The sequence below is a fragment of the Pelodiscus sinensis genome, chromosome 3 (genome assembly GCF_052426305.1).
Source record: "Pelodiscus sinensis isolate ZL-2025 chromosome 3, ASM5242630v1, whole genome shotgun sequence".
Lineage (NCBI taxonomy): Eukaryota > Metazoa > Chordata > Testudines > Trionychidae > Pelodiscus > Pelodiscus sinensis.
Genome location: NC_143054.1, coordinates 39,191,588 through 39,208,947, shown reverse-complemented (window position 1 = coordinate 39,208,947; position 17,360 = coordinate 39,191,588). Strand labels below are relative to the sequence as shown.

At 42.8% G+C, this 17,360-nt stretch overlaps 1 protein-coding gene across 7 annotated transcripts in view; it reads right to left on the bottom strand.

Moving 5' to 3' along the window:
• ARHGEF10 (Rho guanine nucleotide exchange factor 10) overlaps nt 1-17,360 on the bottom strand; it is a 190,385-nt gene that overhangs the window by 87,127 nt on the left and 85,898 nt on the right. For all 7 annotated transcript variants that reach the window (XM_075923594.2, XM_006137773.5, XM_006137774.5 and 4 more), the window contains one exon: nt 15,609-15,781. In XM_075923594.2, coding sequence (XP_075779709.1) covers nt 15,609-15,781 — 173 coding nt within the window. The remainder of the gene's footprint in view (nt 1-15,608; nt 15,782-17,360) is intronic.

Here is a 17,360-nt window from a genome sequence, read left to right as displayed (position 1 = left end):
TGTTCCTACTCCAGCCACCATCGGTGACTGTGACATTGGGCCTGGCCCCTTCTGCCAGCACCAGGCCCCCCTGCTAATCTCCTGGGCTGTGTCACACAGGAAATAGGTCTTGAAGGGAGGGATGTAGTGAGAGTAGGTGGGGTGGGAAAAAGTAGGGCATGGATGAGGCCTGGAGTGGAAGGGCAGGGGGGTTGCCTCAGCCCTTATACCTCTCTAGGGATGGCTCTGAAGATGAGGAGGAACATTTCTAAGGCAGTCACTATTTAATACTGGACCACTCTTTGTAGGTGCACAGTAAAATTTCTTGATGTTACTACCTTTCAGTTTTCCTTAAGATTAAAAAGTTTCTATAAGCTTAGAGGAAATGATTTTTTTATTTGCTCACATATGACATGAAAAAATAGATTTACAGATCCTACAGTGCACATTTATCATCTTCTATGACAGGGATAAACCATGCATGCAGATCATGCATCAAAATTGTGAAACGGTTACAAAGCAATGAAAAATAAGGTATTCAGAAGTTTAACAAAAAGAGAGGGGAGAGGCACTGAAGAAGCTCTTTGCCTGGGCTGCCCCTGACACTGCAGACCTTTCCCAATCACACAGCTGGCTTGTCTCAGTCAACTCTGTAGCTTCTACCCCCTAACATGCCTCATCTCTCCCAGCCCCACTACACTCACACACCAGGCAGCCAGCACACGGTTTCCTCCACTGAGCACAGCAGGCTGCTGCAGCTCCTTCCCTGTGATGGGTAGCACAGCAGACACTACATGAACATGCACTGACAGGCCAGCTGCTCCTGGGGGACTCCTCTGTCTGGCTTCCCTTTCTGCTGTTCCCCACAGCAACCGTGCAATACATTTTGTATTGTATGCTGTATCCTGGGGTGTTGCAAAGACTTCTGGATAATATGGACCTGAGCAGATCACCCCACCGTGCTATTCTTTTTTAAGACCTAATCTTTATTGACATTAGTGAGCAATTACTTGCATATATACTTAATTGACTTCTACTGTGAGTGGGAGTATTCACAATCTGGCCCTTAATCATTTCTGATACATTTATGCTACTTTCAAGAAAAATCAATGTATTGTTTTTATTTGAAAAAATCAAGAAGAATCAAATCTATTTGCATATCATTTTACACATTTCTAAGCTATATTCAGTATTCCCTGAATACTGTGAACATTTATACAAATATTTGTGTATCACATCTCACATTGGAGCCAAAGATTGTTAGTGAAAATACTCCTGGTTATGTCTTATATTGCAAAATAACAATTTCTGACAAGCTGCTATGTGAGTCTGATTACATTAATTACTTTAGTTTCGTGCACTCAGTACATAATCAGATATAATGACATGAAGTAAAAACACAAGAAGGAAAATAATGCTTAAGAAAAGCTGAACTTTATTATAAAAAATAAAGTGGCTTTTTTGAGAGGCAAAGAGCACCCACAGTTGCTTCAAAATCTGACCATAAAAATCCAATCTGAAACTGGATTTAATAAAAAATAGTCATCTGTTAAATACAAGAGACAAAATTAAAATGGGATATTTTCCTGACTATAATTATACTATTTTATTGCAATACAATACAAAATCAATTGTAAGTGTGAAGGTGATGCCAGCTTTAAATGATCCTGGAAAGTCTGTCAGGCCAAAAATTTGACATGCCAGATGTGGCTTGGATTGTGAAGGCAAGTGTACATATTATTGCTTCCTCCCACTGAGCCATCTGCTTGCAGCATATTGAAACTCACAAAAATCCAACACTATAAGAGTGAGGAAAATTAGAGAAGATATAAATGTGATTTTGAACATGGAAAATCAACTGAGGCCTGGGGAGAATTTGGGTTTTAAAGGGTTCTGATGTAGAGAAAATTACTCTCTTAGGCTGTGTCCAGACTCAGGGGTTTTTTCGAAAAAAATAGCCTTTTTTCGAAAAAACTTCACCTGCGTCTAGACTACAGCCACGTTCTTTCAAAATTAAATTGAAAGAACGCGGCTTTTCTTTCGATGGCGGTAAACCTCATTTCACGAGGAAGAACGCCTTTTTTCGAAAGTGCTCTTTCGAAAAAAGGCGTTCTTGAATGCCAACAGGGCTTTTTAGAAAGAGAGCATCCAGACTCACTAGCTGCTTTCTTTCGAAAAAGCGGCTTGCTTTTTCGAAAGTTCCGCTTGCAGTCTAGACGCTCTTTTTCGAAAGAGGCTTTTTTGAAAGTATCTTTCGAAAAAGCCTCTTTCGAAAGAGGCTTGCAGTCTAGATATAGCCTTAGGGAAAACTATTACTAAATCTAAACTAACATAGATTTTTGTACTCTAAAGGAATAACGCACACATAAACACTTGCCACAAAATTTGAATCCAGATTTCTGTTTAACCCAGTTCCAAAGGTGTTCTGATCCAGAACTGTAGTTCAACTCATGACAGACAATGGGGCTCGTAACAAAATTTAGATAAAGGTTTAGGCTTAGTTAGGGGATGCTCAGATCTCAGGTTTGAGTTAAGACGCTCCATCTTGGGAAAGATGCAGCAATGTTATGCTTACACTACTTGAATATACCTGGAAATATTTCATACTTTTCATTCTAAACTTTTTGTTTAATGAAAAATGGCCTTCCTGTGAACATTTTCAAAGCTAATGTGCAGTTTTTTTGGCTTTACATTTTTAATGACTGGCAGATTTAAGCAGGAAGCAGATGGGCCTAGGGGTCCTCAGTTCCATTTAAGGATGTCTGAGTAATCCTAGCATTGGGGAGGACTTGGATCTTGCTGCAGAGTTAGTGTTATGCCCTGAGAGACTGGCGTCTGTTCACTGCAGCCAATGAGTAGGAATTATCAAAGGAAAAAACTGAAACTGTTATGGTGAAGTCCCAAGGTTTTGGACCTCAGACACTCGCACCCCACTGATACCTGGGCACAAAATCCTGCTTCTACAGGTGTTCCACAGGAAGGGAAGCAAGACATAGGAGAATAAATATAGCAGCTGCCGGGAATTCAGAAGATCTTGTGTATTAAAGATAGATACACCTCCACAATAAAGTAAAAGTTTGGTACAATTATTTAAATGGAAGGGAATGGCAAAGAAAGACAAGACTTTTACCCAGTGATTTCAGATGCGTCAGCTATTTCTACTACTGATCATTAGGATTAGGGAAAGGAGTAATATGTAATATTTACATTCATGTTGGTATATGTTTGGAAACAGACACTGGCACCCATTGTTAAGTGTTGTGTGTTCTTCATTTATAAAGGGAATGACCTACTTAACAACATTCCAATCACCTAAAAAAATTCCTGCCCTTCTCTCACTCCCTAAAGAGTCACCCTCATTCACTCTCTACTATTAAAATACACCCAAAAAGGTAGGTCAAAATAGTCAGCTGTGTCTCTCTAATTCCCTGGGCTCTGAAAATTCATTATTAATGTTAAAGCCAGGGACAAAGCAAATGAGATTTTATTTTTAGGCATTGCACTAAAAAGTTCCTGAACATTCTCTTATGTAAGCAAAGTTCTTTACATCTGCACATCACAACAATAGTCATTGTATGTGTGTCTTTCAGTTTAGTAACACACAATGTTACTGTTTCCATGGATTTCTCTGTCGCTTGTGTGTTTTAAAAGCAACATTTTACCAGCTAAGTGGAATTTTATAATAACAAAATTATGCAACTACCTCCCTTCAATCTAAAACAAAGTTTACTTATGAAGTAGAATCTAACTAAGCTTCTAAACTATTAATATGGATTCAATTTGTATACAGTTCCTTTTGAAATAAAAGAAAATTTCTATAAACAATCAAATGTAATTTCAGTTTATACTTCATGACATAGAACTAGATTTTCTATCATATCATATAAAAGGTCCCTTGTACTTAAACATGCTGTGCCAAATTAATCATCTCAGTAGATTTAAACCAGGCGTGAATCTGAACCATTGTGGTTCAAATTCTCCCTACCTTCATGCCACAAAACTGAGATCTGAGTCAACATCTACAATTGGACTCTACAGTGAACAGGATGTCGTGCTGATTTAAAAATGTGTAATACATCTTTTTGGCTAAACAGTATGATCTGCACCAGCTGCGGCTTTGGAATGGTCTTCAAATACAACTCCAAATAGAGGACAGTGGAATATTCAGTCTAGGTGGCGCTGGTTTGGAAAGAAAAATGATTCAACCCTATTATGAGAAGCTGATGAAAATAGGTTCTTTTGGCCACCAACAAAACTTGGGATTCCAAAAGCACACAGTACTTCTGAATTGCGAATCTCTTGGCCAAAGATTGGGTGAACCCCTTGAACATCTGGGACAGAAGGAATCCCTATCATCCTACAACACAAAGAGCCTTCTCATTAAAATGGTATTGGATTACCCACTCTCAATCATACAAAATACCCTCTTCATCTTATATGGCCTAAAGCATCTCTCAATATTTATATATATATATTCTCACAACACCCATGAAATATGGAAATACTGTTATCCAGAAGCAGAGATGTCTATAGTCCCACAAGAAGTTTGTAGCAGAGCTAGGAAACTGAACATAAGCCACTCAAGTCTAGGGTTGCCCCAGCTGTCCAGTTTTCAAGAGGAACATTCATTTGAAAAGGGACCCTGGCAGCTTCAATCTCAAAGTCTGGTTGGCTGCACGCAGCAGAGCAGGCAAAGTACAGTGAAACCTTTGTTATCTGGCACTCTATTAACCAGAAAACATTGTTAACCGGCATTGACCCCAGCCACAATGCTGTCACACCTTCAGGCGCACAGGCCTGGCTTGGTTTATCATGATTGGCTTAATTTTTTTATTTAAGAAGTACTAATCATTTTTAACTCAAAACAGAAATGTGAGTTCAACTGCCTCACACTACAAAACTACCAATATTAAAAACTTGAGCTTTACTATTATTGTCCATTGGTTTTTCCTAGGTTGATGGGACCCTCAGATAACCGGAATTTTTAGATAACTGGAACATCCTAATCCCAGAGTGTGCCAGATAATACAGGTTTTACTGAACCTGAACTGCTCTGTGTAGTTCCTGAGAAGCTGCCAGCATCTCTCTCAGTCTCCTAGGCATAGGAGCAGCCACAAAGGGTCCACACACTGCTCCTGTCCCAAGCGCCGACTCTTTCCAAACCAATGGGAACTGCACATAGCCAACGGGAGCTGTGGGGGCAGTGGCTGCAGGCAGAGAAAGCACACCAAACTGATAGGCCATAGACTCATATAATACTACAACTGAAAGCGACTTCAAAAGGTCATCAAGTCCAGTCCTGCTCTTGCAGAAGGCCCAAGCACCATCTAGATCAGAGATGGTAATAAAAAAACAGCAGCCACAGGTTTAGTCCCTGGCAGACTGCTGCCTCTATGTTTACCTGCGCCTCCACAGGTATTGGAGGATCGCTACCCTTGTTGGCTGCGAAACGCTGTCAGCCAGCAATTGGCAGGAGGTAGGGAGAGGGAATACAGAGGATTTGGGTGGTATCCTGTGGCAGGTAGTTGGGGGGAAAGAGGAAGTGGGGTGCCAGAGGCAGACTAACTAGGAGGTGCTTGCCTAGGTGGCTCCCAACCAGCACTCTCCAGGAACCTGAGACAGGATCCCTGTCAGAGTGCTGGGCTGCTCCACGTGGCTGTTTTCCATTACAGAGAGGAAGGGAGTGAGTAAGGGCTGAGTGAGGAGGCTTCATTTGCTGCCTCGGTCTTCAGAAAAATTTCTCAGCTCCTGTAAGCCAGAAACTGGTCAATGGGAGCTGAGGAATTTTGCTACTGGGTGGGGACAGCGCACAAAGCTCTCCCCTCCATGCCCAGACAGCATAGCAATTAGCAGCCTGCTGTTTAAAGCAGCTTCAGCGGCTCTGTAGCAAGGGTGCCAGCAAGACGGCCGTGGGCCAGATCTGGCATCTTGGCAGGCTGGATCCGACCCGCTGGATGCCTCTTACAAGGAGCAGGGGTGGGTAAGAGGTCCCAAAACTGACCCCTGTGGAACCCCACTTGTTATGTCCTTCCAGCATGATTAGGAACCACTAATAACTACTCTCTGAGAATGGTTATCCAGCCAGTTATGCACCCATTTTATAGTAGCCCCAAGCCAAAGTTGAAGCCTCTTTTGTACCTTAGCCCTGCTACAACATAATGAAAATGAGCGTGTAATCAAGCGTGGGGGACAGCAACTGATGGAGGGAGGGGGGATGGAGGGAGTGGGGATAGGGCCCCAGAGAAGTGGCAGAGCAGCACTGTGGCCTTGTGGAATGGGAACGGGGGTGGTACAAGGATGTTGCGTTTTCTGCAACTAGAACGTTGGGAACCCTACCCAAGTCCCAAGCTAACGTCCTGACCTCCAGGGTTCTATGTGTGGCCCATGAGACATTTTGTTTACCATTGCCCATGTGCAGTTGTCAGTTTCTGCTTGTTTTCATCAGCATTTTTTCCCCCACTGGTATTACTAAAGTTCTATGCACGTAAAGCAAGAGTATGTGAGGTGAGGTGCATGCTGATAGCACACAACATTGTGAGACCAAGCACTTCCCCTGCATCCAATCAGAGCACTGCTACAGTTCCATCAGCATACCCCACAAATTCTAGGTATTTTACAGTTAGCAAAACAACCCTATTCCAGGAGACCATCTTGGTTATGACAATCTTGTTCCCACTGAGAGGAAGGAGGGCCACTCATGTGGCCCACTCACTATCATCCTAGGTTGCCCACTGCTAGCCTAATTCTTCATTCTCATGGAATATAAATGGGAACACTGGAGAGCTGTCTTCACATGCACAAGATGTGACAGAGCTTAACACTAGAGATAGACAGTGAACACAAAATTATCATTCAACCCAACAATCACTTGGGGCATGTCTAAAATGCCCTCATTTTTTTTGAGGAGTACAGGATCTTTCGAAAAAGGTTTTTTTTCCCCCAAAAGAACTCTGTGATGCATTTATGCAAATGAAGCACAGGATATTTAAATCCCTCCTTCATTTGCACTTTTGATCTGCCTAGTTTACATCACTTTTTCAAAAGAGAGATGTAGTTTAGACATAGCCTTGCTCTGACAAGTCACATTACTCATGTTCACTGCCCCATTACAATCAATGGGATTTCTTGCAGCTGTAAACGTGTGTGTTCGTGTTTGCAGCACTAGGTCCTTAGTGCGTGAGATTATGTAACAGCAACGAGGAAAGGCAGAGCTTTTTAAAAGGAAGTGAGAAGTCATTCATTCATTAGGAATGAGGTTTCAGGAATATAAAACATTCCACCATTTCTGAAATGCTAGAAATATTACTCAGAGAAACTGCGTTTTGCCAAATTGAATGAAGGAAAGTAGTGCACCGGTGAGAGTAAACAACTGGGAATTTCAATCTATACTGGTGAAGGTGGACCAAAATTCACCAATATTTCAGCCTGCAATGGTGGACACAGGTTTGTAATCACCACACACCAACTGGGGCCATGAGCAGAACAGCTGGAATTGTAGCTATGAGCAGAGCAAAATCCGGAGGACATTATTTTCTTAGGAGGAAGGAAAAGAGATGCTGCTGCTGCTGCAATAGGTCAGTTGTTGCTCCTAATTTTTCAGGATGCCAGGAGAAGCTGCAGGGCAGAATGGCCCAGGGCAATGTTCCCTTTAAGCTGTGCCCTTGTGCATCCACCCCAGAGATATTCAAATGCTGTCCATTTGGTCAGCAGAGTGTTCACAGGTAGTTTTTTTTGTTTTTATTGGTGGTGCACATTCACACCTGCCTCAGTGCACATAAAAAATTATTCTGCATATGGATGAAAAAGATTAGACTGAGGGAACATTGCCAGGAGTCCCTGCCTTTTTAACAAAGTAATTTAGACCACATCACTATATCCACAAGTTTGCCACCATCCAGAAATATAAAGTATTTTTTACATCTTGCCTCATTTTTGCTGGACAGTCTATTACAGCTGTCCTACTTGAAGGAGTTGACAAGACAGGTATTCTGATTTTTTCATTTTTAATTTTTTCCCCTTTAGACTCACTGTTCAAAATCAGCCATTTCTACTGCAGCTCTCAGAGTTGTATTATTTTTGCTTTCAAAAGGAATCTTCCTGTCATGTCAGATGAAAATGCTACAAGGGGTTTTATATCCTCCAAGACACTAACAGAAAGAAAAATATCCAGTATAGCCAAACTCACACCCACATTTGTTTCCATGGTAACCCTCAGAGACATACATAAACCAACTGCAGAAAGCAGAAGGAAACCCAGTAGAGAGGAGTCACGCCTGCATTTTGACATGATCTTGCTATTTAACGTAACAACAAATACAAACAACAGAGATCTAAACCACAAACGGATGGTGGTGCAATATGAATATATCCTCAAAAATGTGCTCACCAAGAGAGAAAATATATAACTTAGCTGGGATTAAACTACAAGCCTCACCACCACATGTGTATCTGAAAAAATAAAATAGCACCGAATTTTCTCCAATAATACACAATAGCTAGAATATTTTCCTCATTGTATTAATATTTCTTGAGTGCTGACAGCGTGCTCAGCATTGTATGGGGACAACCCAGCGAGGTGGACATTTCCCTCTCTCTTTCAAAATCTCAGATAATTTTTAGCTGTGTGGCCAAAAATAAACTGTGCCGTTGCCTGGGTGATAGTCTACTGTATGTCATTAATGATCCAACTGGCCAGGAACAGCAAGCAAAACCATAGCTGGCAGCTCCATGCTTCCCACTCGAAAGGGACCTTATGACTCACTGTATTCCTTACCCATTTCTTCCTTTAGAGACAGTCGCTCTAGGTATTCCTACTCCAGGCTAATCTAACTTACACTGGGGCTGGCACAGATCTACCCTGAGTAAGGAGACCAAATGTCCATTCTTTAAAGGGACAGTCCTTTATTTAAGCCTCCCCTGCAAGTGTCTCTAGTTTTTTTTTTTAAATGGGAAAATTGTCCCATATTTTCTGACTTTTCCCTCCCATCAGTACTGGTGGGCTCTACTCCTGGCTGGATCCTGTCTCACCAGTGGTCCATCCACCAACAGTGAGCAGAAGCCTCCAATGGCTGAGGATGGGTGTGAGGGTGCAAGACTGGTAGTCAGGCAAAGCTGCAATATGCAGGGCCAGTTGCTCCCCCTACTGGTCCATCCATGCAGTCCCTGCTGTGTGCCTCTTCTTGGACAGCAGGACCCAGCTCCCCTCCTCACCTTGTTTTTGGCCAGCATTGGCTCTGCTCTGAAAACTGTGGTGGTAGAATAGTGGTAGAAATTGCTTAAATTCAACACTCTACATGCAAATTTGAATAAAGACGCTAATTATCTTACCCATTACAAAGATAGCTTCCCCAATTATCACCTCTAATATCATTAGCTCACAGACATTTGCCTCCCTCCCTTCCCCCCCCCCCCATCCCCCTTCTGTTCTGAATTTTGATTTGTCCTTTTCATGTGTGTTCATTTTTTTAATTGTATCCTTTGGTATGTATGGTTGTGACAATTTTCTTCCACTATTTGATCTGAGGAAGTGGGTCTGGCCCACGAAAGCTCATCACCTATTAAACCAACTTGTTAGTCTTTAAAGTGCTACACAGTCCTGTTTTTTGTGGTAGTAAATGAGTGTGGGTAGCCACCTGGTGGCATCCAGTTATATGTCGGGAACTGGTAGGGAAGCAATTTCCAGTCTGTTCAAGTCGTGAACATGTAGGTTCCACTGCAGCCACTGGGGCAGGCAGTTAGCATCCTCTTCACACACTACGTCCTGGCCCCAGGAAGCATGGTGCTGCTCCATCCCCTACGCATCCTTCTCTGCTGAGCCATCTTTCTGGACAGGTTTTCTGAAGCTCTGCAGTCCGGTTCTCTGGGCCCTGGTGCACAGTGCATTCTTACAACTTAACCCCTTTCTGCCTGCACTATAGCTGAAGGACAGGACACGATTGGGTTATGGTGGTGACTAGCAGCAGCCGGGAGGTGTTAGGTGCTTTTTGACACTCAGCAGGTAGGAAGGGAAAAGCTGTTTCCTGAGGGAAGAAGAAGAGATGAACCCTGCAAAGACATAAGCCAGGTCAGCCTTTCCCTCCTTCCTTCCCTGCAGCTGAAAGCTGCTTCTTTCCCCTTTTCTCCCGCACAGTGCCAAAAGGCTGCTGCTGGTCACATATTGGCATGAAATCAGGGGGCTTGTGACCCTGTGTGCACCCCACACAGATGTTGCCTTAGGAAGATGTGGCACCAGGTACTGTGGATAGTGGAGAGCTCAAGAAGGGACGATTGGGTCAGCTGGTCACCACTCCCTATGTGAGAGCGATATATGGGGTGGCGGTGACCTCTTCCCATGTGTGTTTGTGTTGATATGTGTGTATGTGTCACCCCTTCCCTCTGTGAACCTGGAAGCCTTAAAAATAAGAAGGTAAAAATAATCCAGCTACTCAGTATTTCTTTTTAACAAAGGCTCAGTCAACTTGATCTTAATTTGAACATTCGTACTGCTTAGTTCTAATTAATTGCCATTCAGCTTGCTTGAATATGGATAATTTTACCATATTCAGCATAGGCAAATATGGTCTCCCTAACCCCCAAAATCAAACAGCTGTGACAAGCTCCCAAATAGCCTCTTTTTCTGCAGCACCAAGCAGTAATGTGACATTGCAGATTCAGCACCACAAAAGCAAGCAATCTGCCAGATTGGAATCCCAATTGCTAAAGGTCAAGTAAACCCGAGCCACATAAAATCTGACACTTGCTCATAAGTTCCCCTAAAGAGCAATGATTCTATACTGACAATATTGCTTGTGCCTCTACACATAGAGGGAAGAATGTGTAAGTTAAAGTAGCTTGCTCCCTTGTTAAATTGGTTATGCAGGGGACTATTTTGGATTTGGTCAATATAAGGGATTTAGCCCAGGACATTCATATCTTTTGGAAAGAGATCTATTCTGCATTAAGAGTACACCAAAAATCAGTAACTCCTAGCCACTGCATTCTGACCCATCCCGTTGTTTATGACAAGAGTGATGGGTGACATCTTCTTACTCTTATTGTACACTTTTCATTAAGTGAATGGGACCTATTTTTCACCTCTTTTATTAAATTAAACCCAAACAAGATTTCACTGAGTCCAATGTACAATCAACATCTTCAAAAAACCATTGAACCAAAAAATCTACTCACTCACAAAGATCATCCAAGAAACTCTGAGCATGAGTTGTTTAGCATATAACAAAACATAAAATACTAAAACAAAGAATTAATTCACAAAAGGCCTAGTACTTGGATACTCCTTAAAACAAATTGATTTTTTCCCACGGGCCGGATCAGTCATGCTGGAAGGGCATAACAAGTGGGTTCAGCAGGGATCAGTTTTGGGACCAATTCTGTTCAATACCTTCATCAACGATTTAGATAATGGCATACAGAATATGCTTATAAAATTTACAGATGATACCAAGCTGGGAGGGTTGCAAATGCTTTGGAGGATTTGGTTATAATTCAAAATGATCTGGACAAACTAGAGAAATGGTCTAAGGAAAATAGGATGAAGTTTAATAATGACAAATGCAAAGTACTCCACGTAGGAAGAATCAATCACTTTCACACACAGAAAATGGGAAGTAATTGTCTAGGAAGCAATCCTGCAGAAAGGGATGTAGAGGTCATAGTGGAACTCAAGCTAAATATGAGTTAAAAGTCTGACACTGTTGCAAATAAAAGCAAATATCATTCAGGGATGAATTAACAGGAATGTTGTGAGTAAAACACGAGAAGTAATTATTCTCCTCTACTTTGCGCAAATTAGGCCTTAACTGAAGTATTGTTTCTAGTTGTGGGCACCCCATTTCAGGAAAGATATGGAGAATTGGAGAAGGTCCACAGTAGAGCATCAAAAATTATTAAAGGTTTAGAAAACACTACCTATGAGGAAGATTGAACAAATTCAGTTTGCTTAATCTGAAAAAGAGAAGACTGAGAGGGGACATGATAGCAGCTTTCAAGTACCTAAAAGGGTATTACAGGGAGGAGGGAGAAAAATTATTCTCCTAACTTCTGATGATAGGACAAGCAGCAAAGGGCTTAAATTGTAGCAAGGAAGGTTTAGGTTGGACATTAGGAGAAACTTAATTGTCAGGGTAGTTAAGCACTGGAATAAATTGCCTAGGAAGGCTGTGGAATCTCCAGCATTGGAGATACTTTAGAGCAAGTTAGATAAATACCTATCAAGGATGATCTAGACAGTGCTTGGGTCCTGCCATGAGGGCAGGGGATTGGAGTCAATGGCCTCTCGAGGTCCCTTCCAGTTCTAGGATTCTAGGATTCTTTCATGGTTTCTGATTATGTTTGATTAGCTTAATGGGGTGCTCATTCTTTGGGAAGGAAGGATAAGATGCTTATGAGGATTCCTATATTTATTTGCATCTCTTCTGCACTTCTAGTTTGTCTTTCTCCTTTTATCTCTTTCCTCTATCTGTGCTACTTCTTATACTCTTTCATGTAAAGTTACCCTGTTTGGATGGTGGGTAGGAGAATGAAGTAAACATAAGTAGAATTTAGCACTTATCTAATCCATGCCCCGCTAAGCTAAGCATGAGGCTTATAATCAGCAAAGTAGAACAGACCCTGAGCCTACAGGTATAACACAGGGAGTAACATTTTCAAAAGTGTCCAAGTCCCATTTTCAAAAGTGACACAGGCACTTAGGCCTATATCCTCAAAGATATTCAGGTACCTAATTCCACAGAAAATACAGTTAGGACTATAGGGGACTAAGTCCCATTTGGCTCCCAAGTAACTTAGGCACATTTGAAAATTTTACCTACAATCATTTAGGAGGAAGGATCAAGAGAATTCTGCTACCTTTGCACCAGGAAGGTGCTATCTATTTAAGATTTGTACCTCAGAACTGGGATCATTCTAGTGAATGGCATGAGGCAAAAGCCAAGAGAGTGACATTAAATAAGTGCATTGATTCTCTACTGAAACTGCTTTAAACCACAGCTCTTGAATAACTCAATAGGGAGCACTGCCAGCTAACAGCAAGGGGTTTGGATGCAAAAAGAAATGATCTTAAAAAAAATGCATCCAAGAAAACTACAGGACAAGCAAATCATTTATGGCATTCATAAAGATTTAACACCTGAAACCAGTTTACATGTTGTGCATCAGGCTGACCAATCCTTTGGACAGTTGGCACAGATAGGATGCACGCTAAACTGTTCAGAAGGGAAATAAACGCAAACTTCAGGGCAAGAGATCACTTTCTTAAATGAAGTTAGGAAGCAGATTCCCCTATAAGCATATTATCCCATTATACCACAGTAAATCTTGCACCTTCCTCTGAAGTACCTGGCACTAGTTACTGTCAGCAACAGGCTACCAAGCTATATGGACTCCTAATGAAATCTTGCTCAGCAGGTAGGATTTCTGGGCTGCTCAAATAGGAACTCATGCAAATAAGCCCCTCCAAGAAGGCCCACGTGTATTCTCAGCCCTTTCTTTCACCCCTGCTAAGGTTATGGAGAATGTAGCAGTTAGTGCACATACAGGTTTACAGTAACATCTGTGTGTTACAATAACATCCAGCTAGGGCTGGCCCGAGCCATTCGTGCACCCTGGGCCCCAGGAGTGCGGCACATGCATGGCCCCACCCCCAGGCGCGCAGCGCCCCCGCTCCTGGGCGTCTGGTGCATGCAAGGGAGCCCCACGCAGCACCCCATACAATGAGGCACCCTGGGCAGTAGCCCGGTCAGCCCGTAGCTTGGGCTGGCTCTGAATCCAGCAGTAGTGGGGGGTAAAGGGGAGGAGGAAGGGTTGTGGAGCCTGTCCCTTTCCAGAATAAACAGAACAATTTCCCCTTGTGGGAATGATCTCTGCAGGTGTAGCCAGACAGGAATCCCCTTGTAACATCCATTTTTGCTTGCCTGGAGCATACAGGGCACACAGAGCAGAAGGCCCAGGCTGTGTGACCGTGAATGGCTATAAACAGAGATACGCCAATTGCTGACCAAGAGGCTGCCAAGGAGTGCCCCTGACTCAAACCCATATTGATACGAACACACATCCATCCGCGGGGGGAGGAATCTCTCGCCCAGTAAAAAAATGTCTAGTGCTCACAATTTAGTTATCTCTCTTGCAAGTGTAAATTAACTTGAAACTTGCTTGTAAGAACTGGCGCCACAAAACGGACCAGTAGAATTCGGCATCTTAGATAAGAAAGAGAATACGGGCCCCCAGGGGTATAAAGATAGGTCCAGCAGCGCATTCTCTTTGAGTGTCAATCTACCATCTATCTGCTGGTCGGGTTAGGTGTTTGATCTCCCGAGGTTCCAAGGGGACGCCCACCTCGTATTCGTCTTTCCTAGGAATTGAGAGACCGGCCCTGGCCTGACACGCTGGAGTCGAGAGGCACAGAAAGGGGTAAAAATTGTACCTGGATGTGGTCCTTTGTTTAAGTATATATATACATAGACTTAGAGCTCTTTAAAGATTAAGCTGTCACTTGGTACCATTATTTCTATTTTCTATCTTTATTTTCTTTGTAACCATTTTTAAAATCTGTATTTGTTAGCATTTAAGAAATAGAGCAATAGCCATTGTAACCATATGCTTTTATAAGTCTTTTAATAAACCTGTAACTGTTTAAGCTTTAACCTGACTCCTTCAGTTGCTGTAACAGAACCAAGCACAATTTAAAAGAACTTCAGCCGGTCATAAAGGGACAGACATAGGGAGAGCTTGGGCGTTTGGATCTGTGTCACTCCCAAGTGACAAGATCCGTTGGGGCACCTTTCCAGCCTTTCCCAGGCTGCCCGCTGCGAAGGAACCCCTGTGTTCTAGCAGTTAAAATCTAAGGTGTAATAAGCTCTTTCTATATAACGGGGCGTCTGTTGGCCTGCTGGCCACCCTCTGCGACGGGACCCCGGTCCTAGCAGTAAAGACACGGACGTTAAACCTTTTCTCGGAAGCATACACACACACACTGCCCTGACCGTCGGCTGACAGCAGGGATGTCAACTCTTTATCCCCCACTACCGAATGCTATGGACCCCGCTCACCGAATCTCTCTCCAGACAAGCTCTGGAATCTCTCTCCAGACAAGCTCTGTTTTGGAGATGCTGGTCAGGTGCTTCTTTGGGATACACAATGTCTCCTGACTGCCTGTTTGTTGCCCCAGATGAAGTACTCACTCATGCTCTGTGCCTCCCTTCTTTCCCAGCTTTTAAATAAGCCTCTGTCTCAGGACAGGGCAGGAACTGAATAGTTACAGAAATTTTTCACAATCACCTCTGGAGGGATTTTCTCCCCTACCAGCCATGATCTTCTTATAGCTCTGTACTCAGGGGGGTACCAAAGCTCTTAAAGGCCCTGAATCAGGGAGGCTGCAGGACAATCCAGAAAGTCTGATGTCTTGCATTTTACAATCATAATCAGCACAGAGAGGCACAAATAAAGGGGAGTAGTATAGTAAATCAAAAGCCTGATTAGAACTTCATGCATTTTTAGAATTTTTTTAAACTATTGTATATAATGCAAGAACACACACACACCACTTTTGTTTTTGCTTTCAATTACCCATGCAAATCTGAATCAAGGGCTTAATAAGAATGTACAATCCATCAATAATGTTGCCTGTCACTTACTTGGCTTAATGTTAATGACATTCTCGGCCAAGTGCTGAGGTGGGAATCTGCAGTTCTCTCCTTGGCCTTCACTGCTGCTGTATTCTATTACTTCCACTTGTCCTAGTGGCACACTCCATTTTAATAAATATCTTAGGCCAGCTGCCATGATGCCACTGCCTTCATATGAAGAGCTGGAAGATGCATAAATAGTTGATTTTATGAGCACATGTATGTCTTTCATGGTAGTGTCATTTTATACACACACGCTCACACCCCATGCAAGGCCTAGCTACATAAACGCAAGTCTGCTCTGGCAAGCCATCTAGAACACACACAATAGGGAGGGTCTCTAAATATATCACCCCAGGGATTACCTATCATTACCTCAAGCTCAGAAGACTAGTGAGAATGCCCTGCTTCCAGTGATCAAATAGCATTAGAGCCTCATCTGACCTCAGCTTGCATTGGCACAAAACTATGTCATTTAAGTTTTTCTTTCCTCTGAAGATGGAAAAAAAAACCCATTGTTCATAATTCAGAGAACTCGCCCATAATGATTGGCCAAACAAAATAGGACAGAGTCACAACTAAATACATGGAGCACAGCACAAAATGAAAAAAACATATACTCTAAAGATGTGCTACATGAGTAATAAGCAGTGCAAAGAGCAGAGATAAATAATGGCATTATTAAATTTCATAGGTGTTTGGGCACTTCAGAAAACACCTCCCACTAATGGAGAATTTCGGAAGTATTAATTAATCTCTGGTGAGGATTAATCTGGCCGTGGGACAAACCCAAATTTTAGTAATATGCCTTTTGTACTCTGAAATTTGTAATTTACGGGGAGTATCTGAAAAATCTACAATTTTCCACTTACCTTGACAATGCTCCACCAGTTCTCACTGACGTTTTATATTAAATAAACCTTTATTTTCCACGGGATGACAACTAAAAATGTCACACTATTTTAATATTCTAACTATAATCTGTAGTCAGTCACCTTTATCAAACTGACTATATTCCATAGGCATGAAATCCCAAACCGATGTCTAATTTGCATTTGTTGACATTTTTAAATAATCAGTACTACTTTAATATATCCTTAACATAAGAGTTCAAATTCATTATATTAGAGGCATCTGTCTGCGAATGCATTTGTTCAAGAACTCCTCCTAAACAGCAACAGCTAGGACCACCAAATTTGGTATGCAACTTCCTCTTATCCTAACTTAAAGCAAGGTCAGGGTTTGGTTGTGGCTGAAAAAGGAGATGTGCCCAGAATTCAATTGTTTTCCATAACAAGGGAGGGAGCTGTTTGGAGAAATATGATACTGCACAGTCACCACTAGGGGCAGCAAGTACAGGAGACAGCGGTACTGCAGAGTGACCACTTGGAAGGATGTGGCCAGCTTTGGACAGGATTTGTCATCTTGCCATCCACTGGCCCAGTTAAATGGCCATCCCGCCCCCAAACCATTCACTCCGGTCCTTGTCTCCAGCACTGCAGCAGGGAGGAGGAGTTCCACTGGCTCCCCTCCCCCAAGCACCACTGGGGCAGGGCTATGCTGTCCATATCTCTCCCAGGAGCCACAGGCAGCTCCCCCCCCCCCCCCAATACTGCTGGGCCACCAAGCAAGGCCATGCCAACAGGCCAGAGTGGCCTCCCTCCCCACAGTCCCCCTCTTACCACAAGGATGGGCCCGAGGAGCACTAGTGGAAGGCCTCTGACCTCCCCCAATCCCCGGCCAATCCCCCGGCTTTGGTAT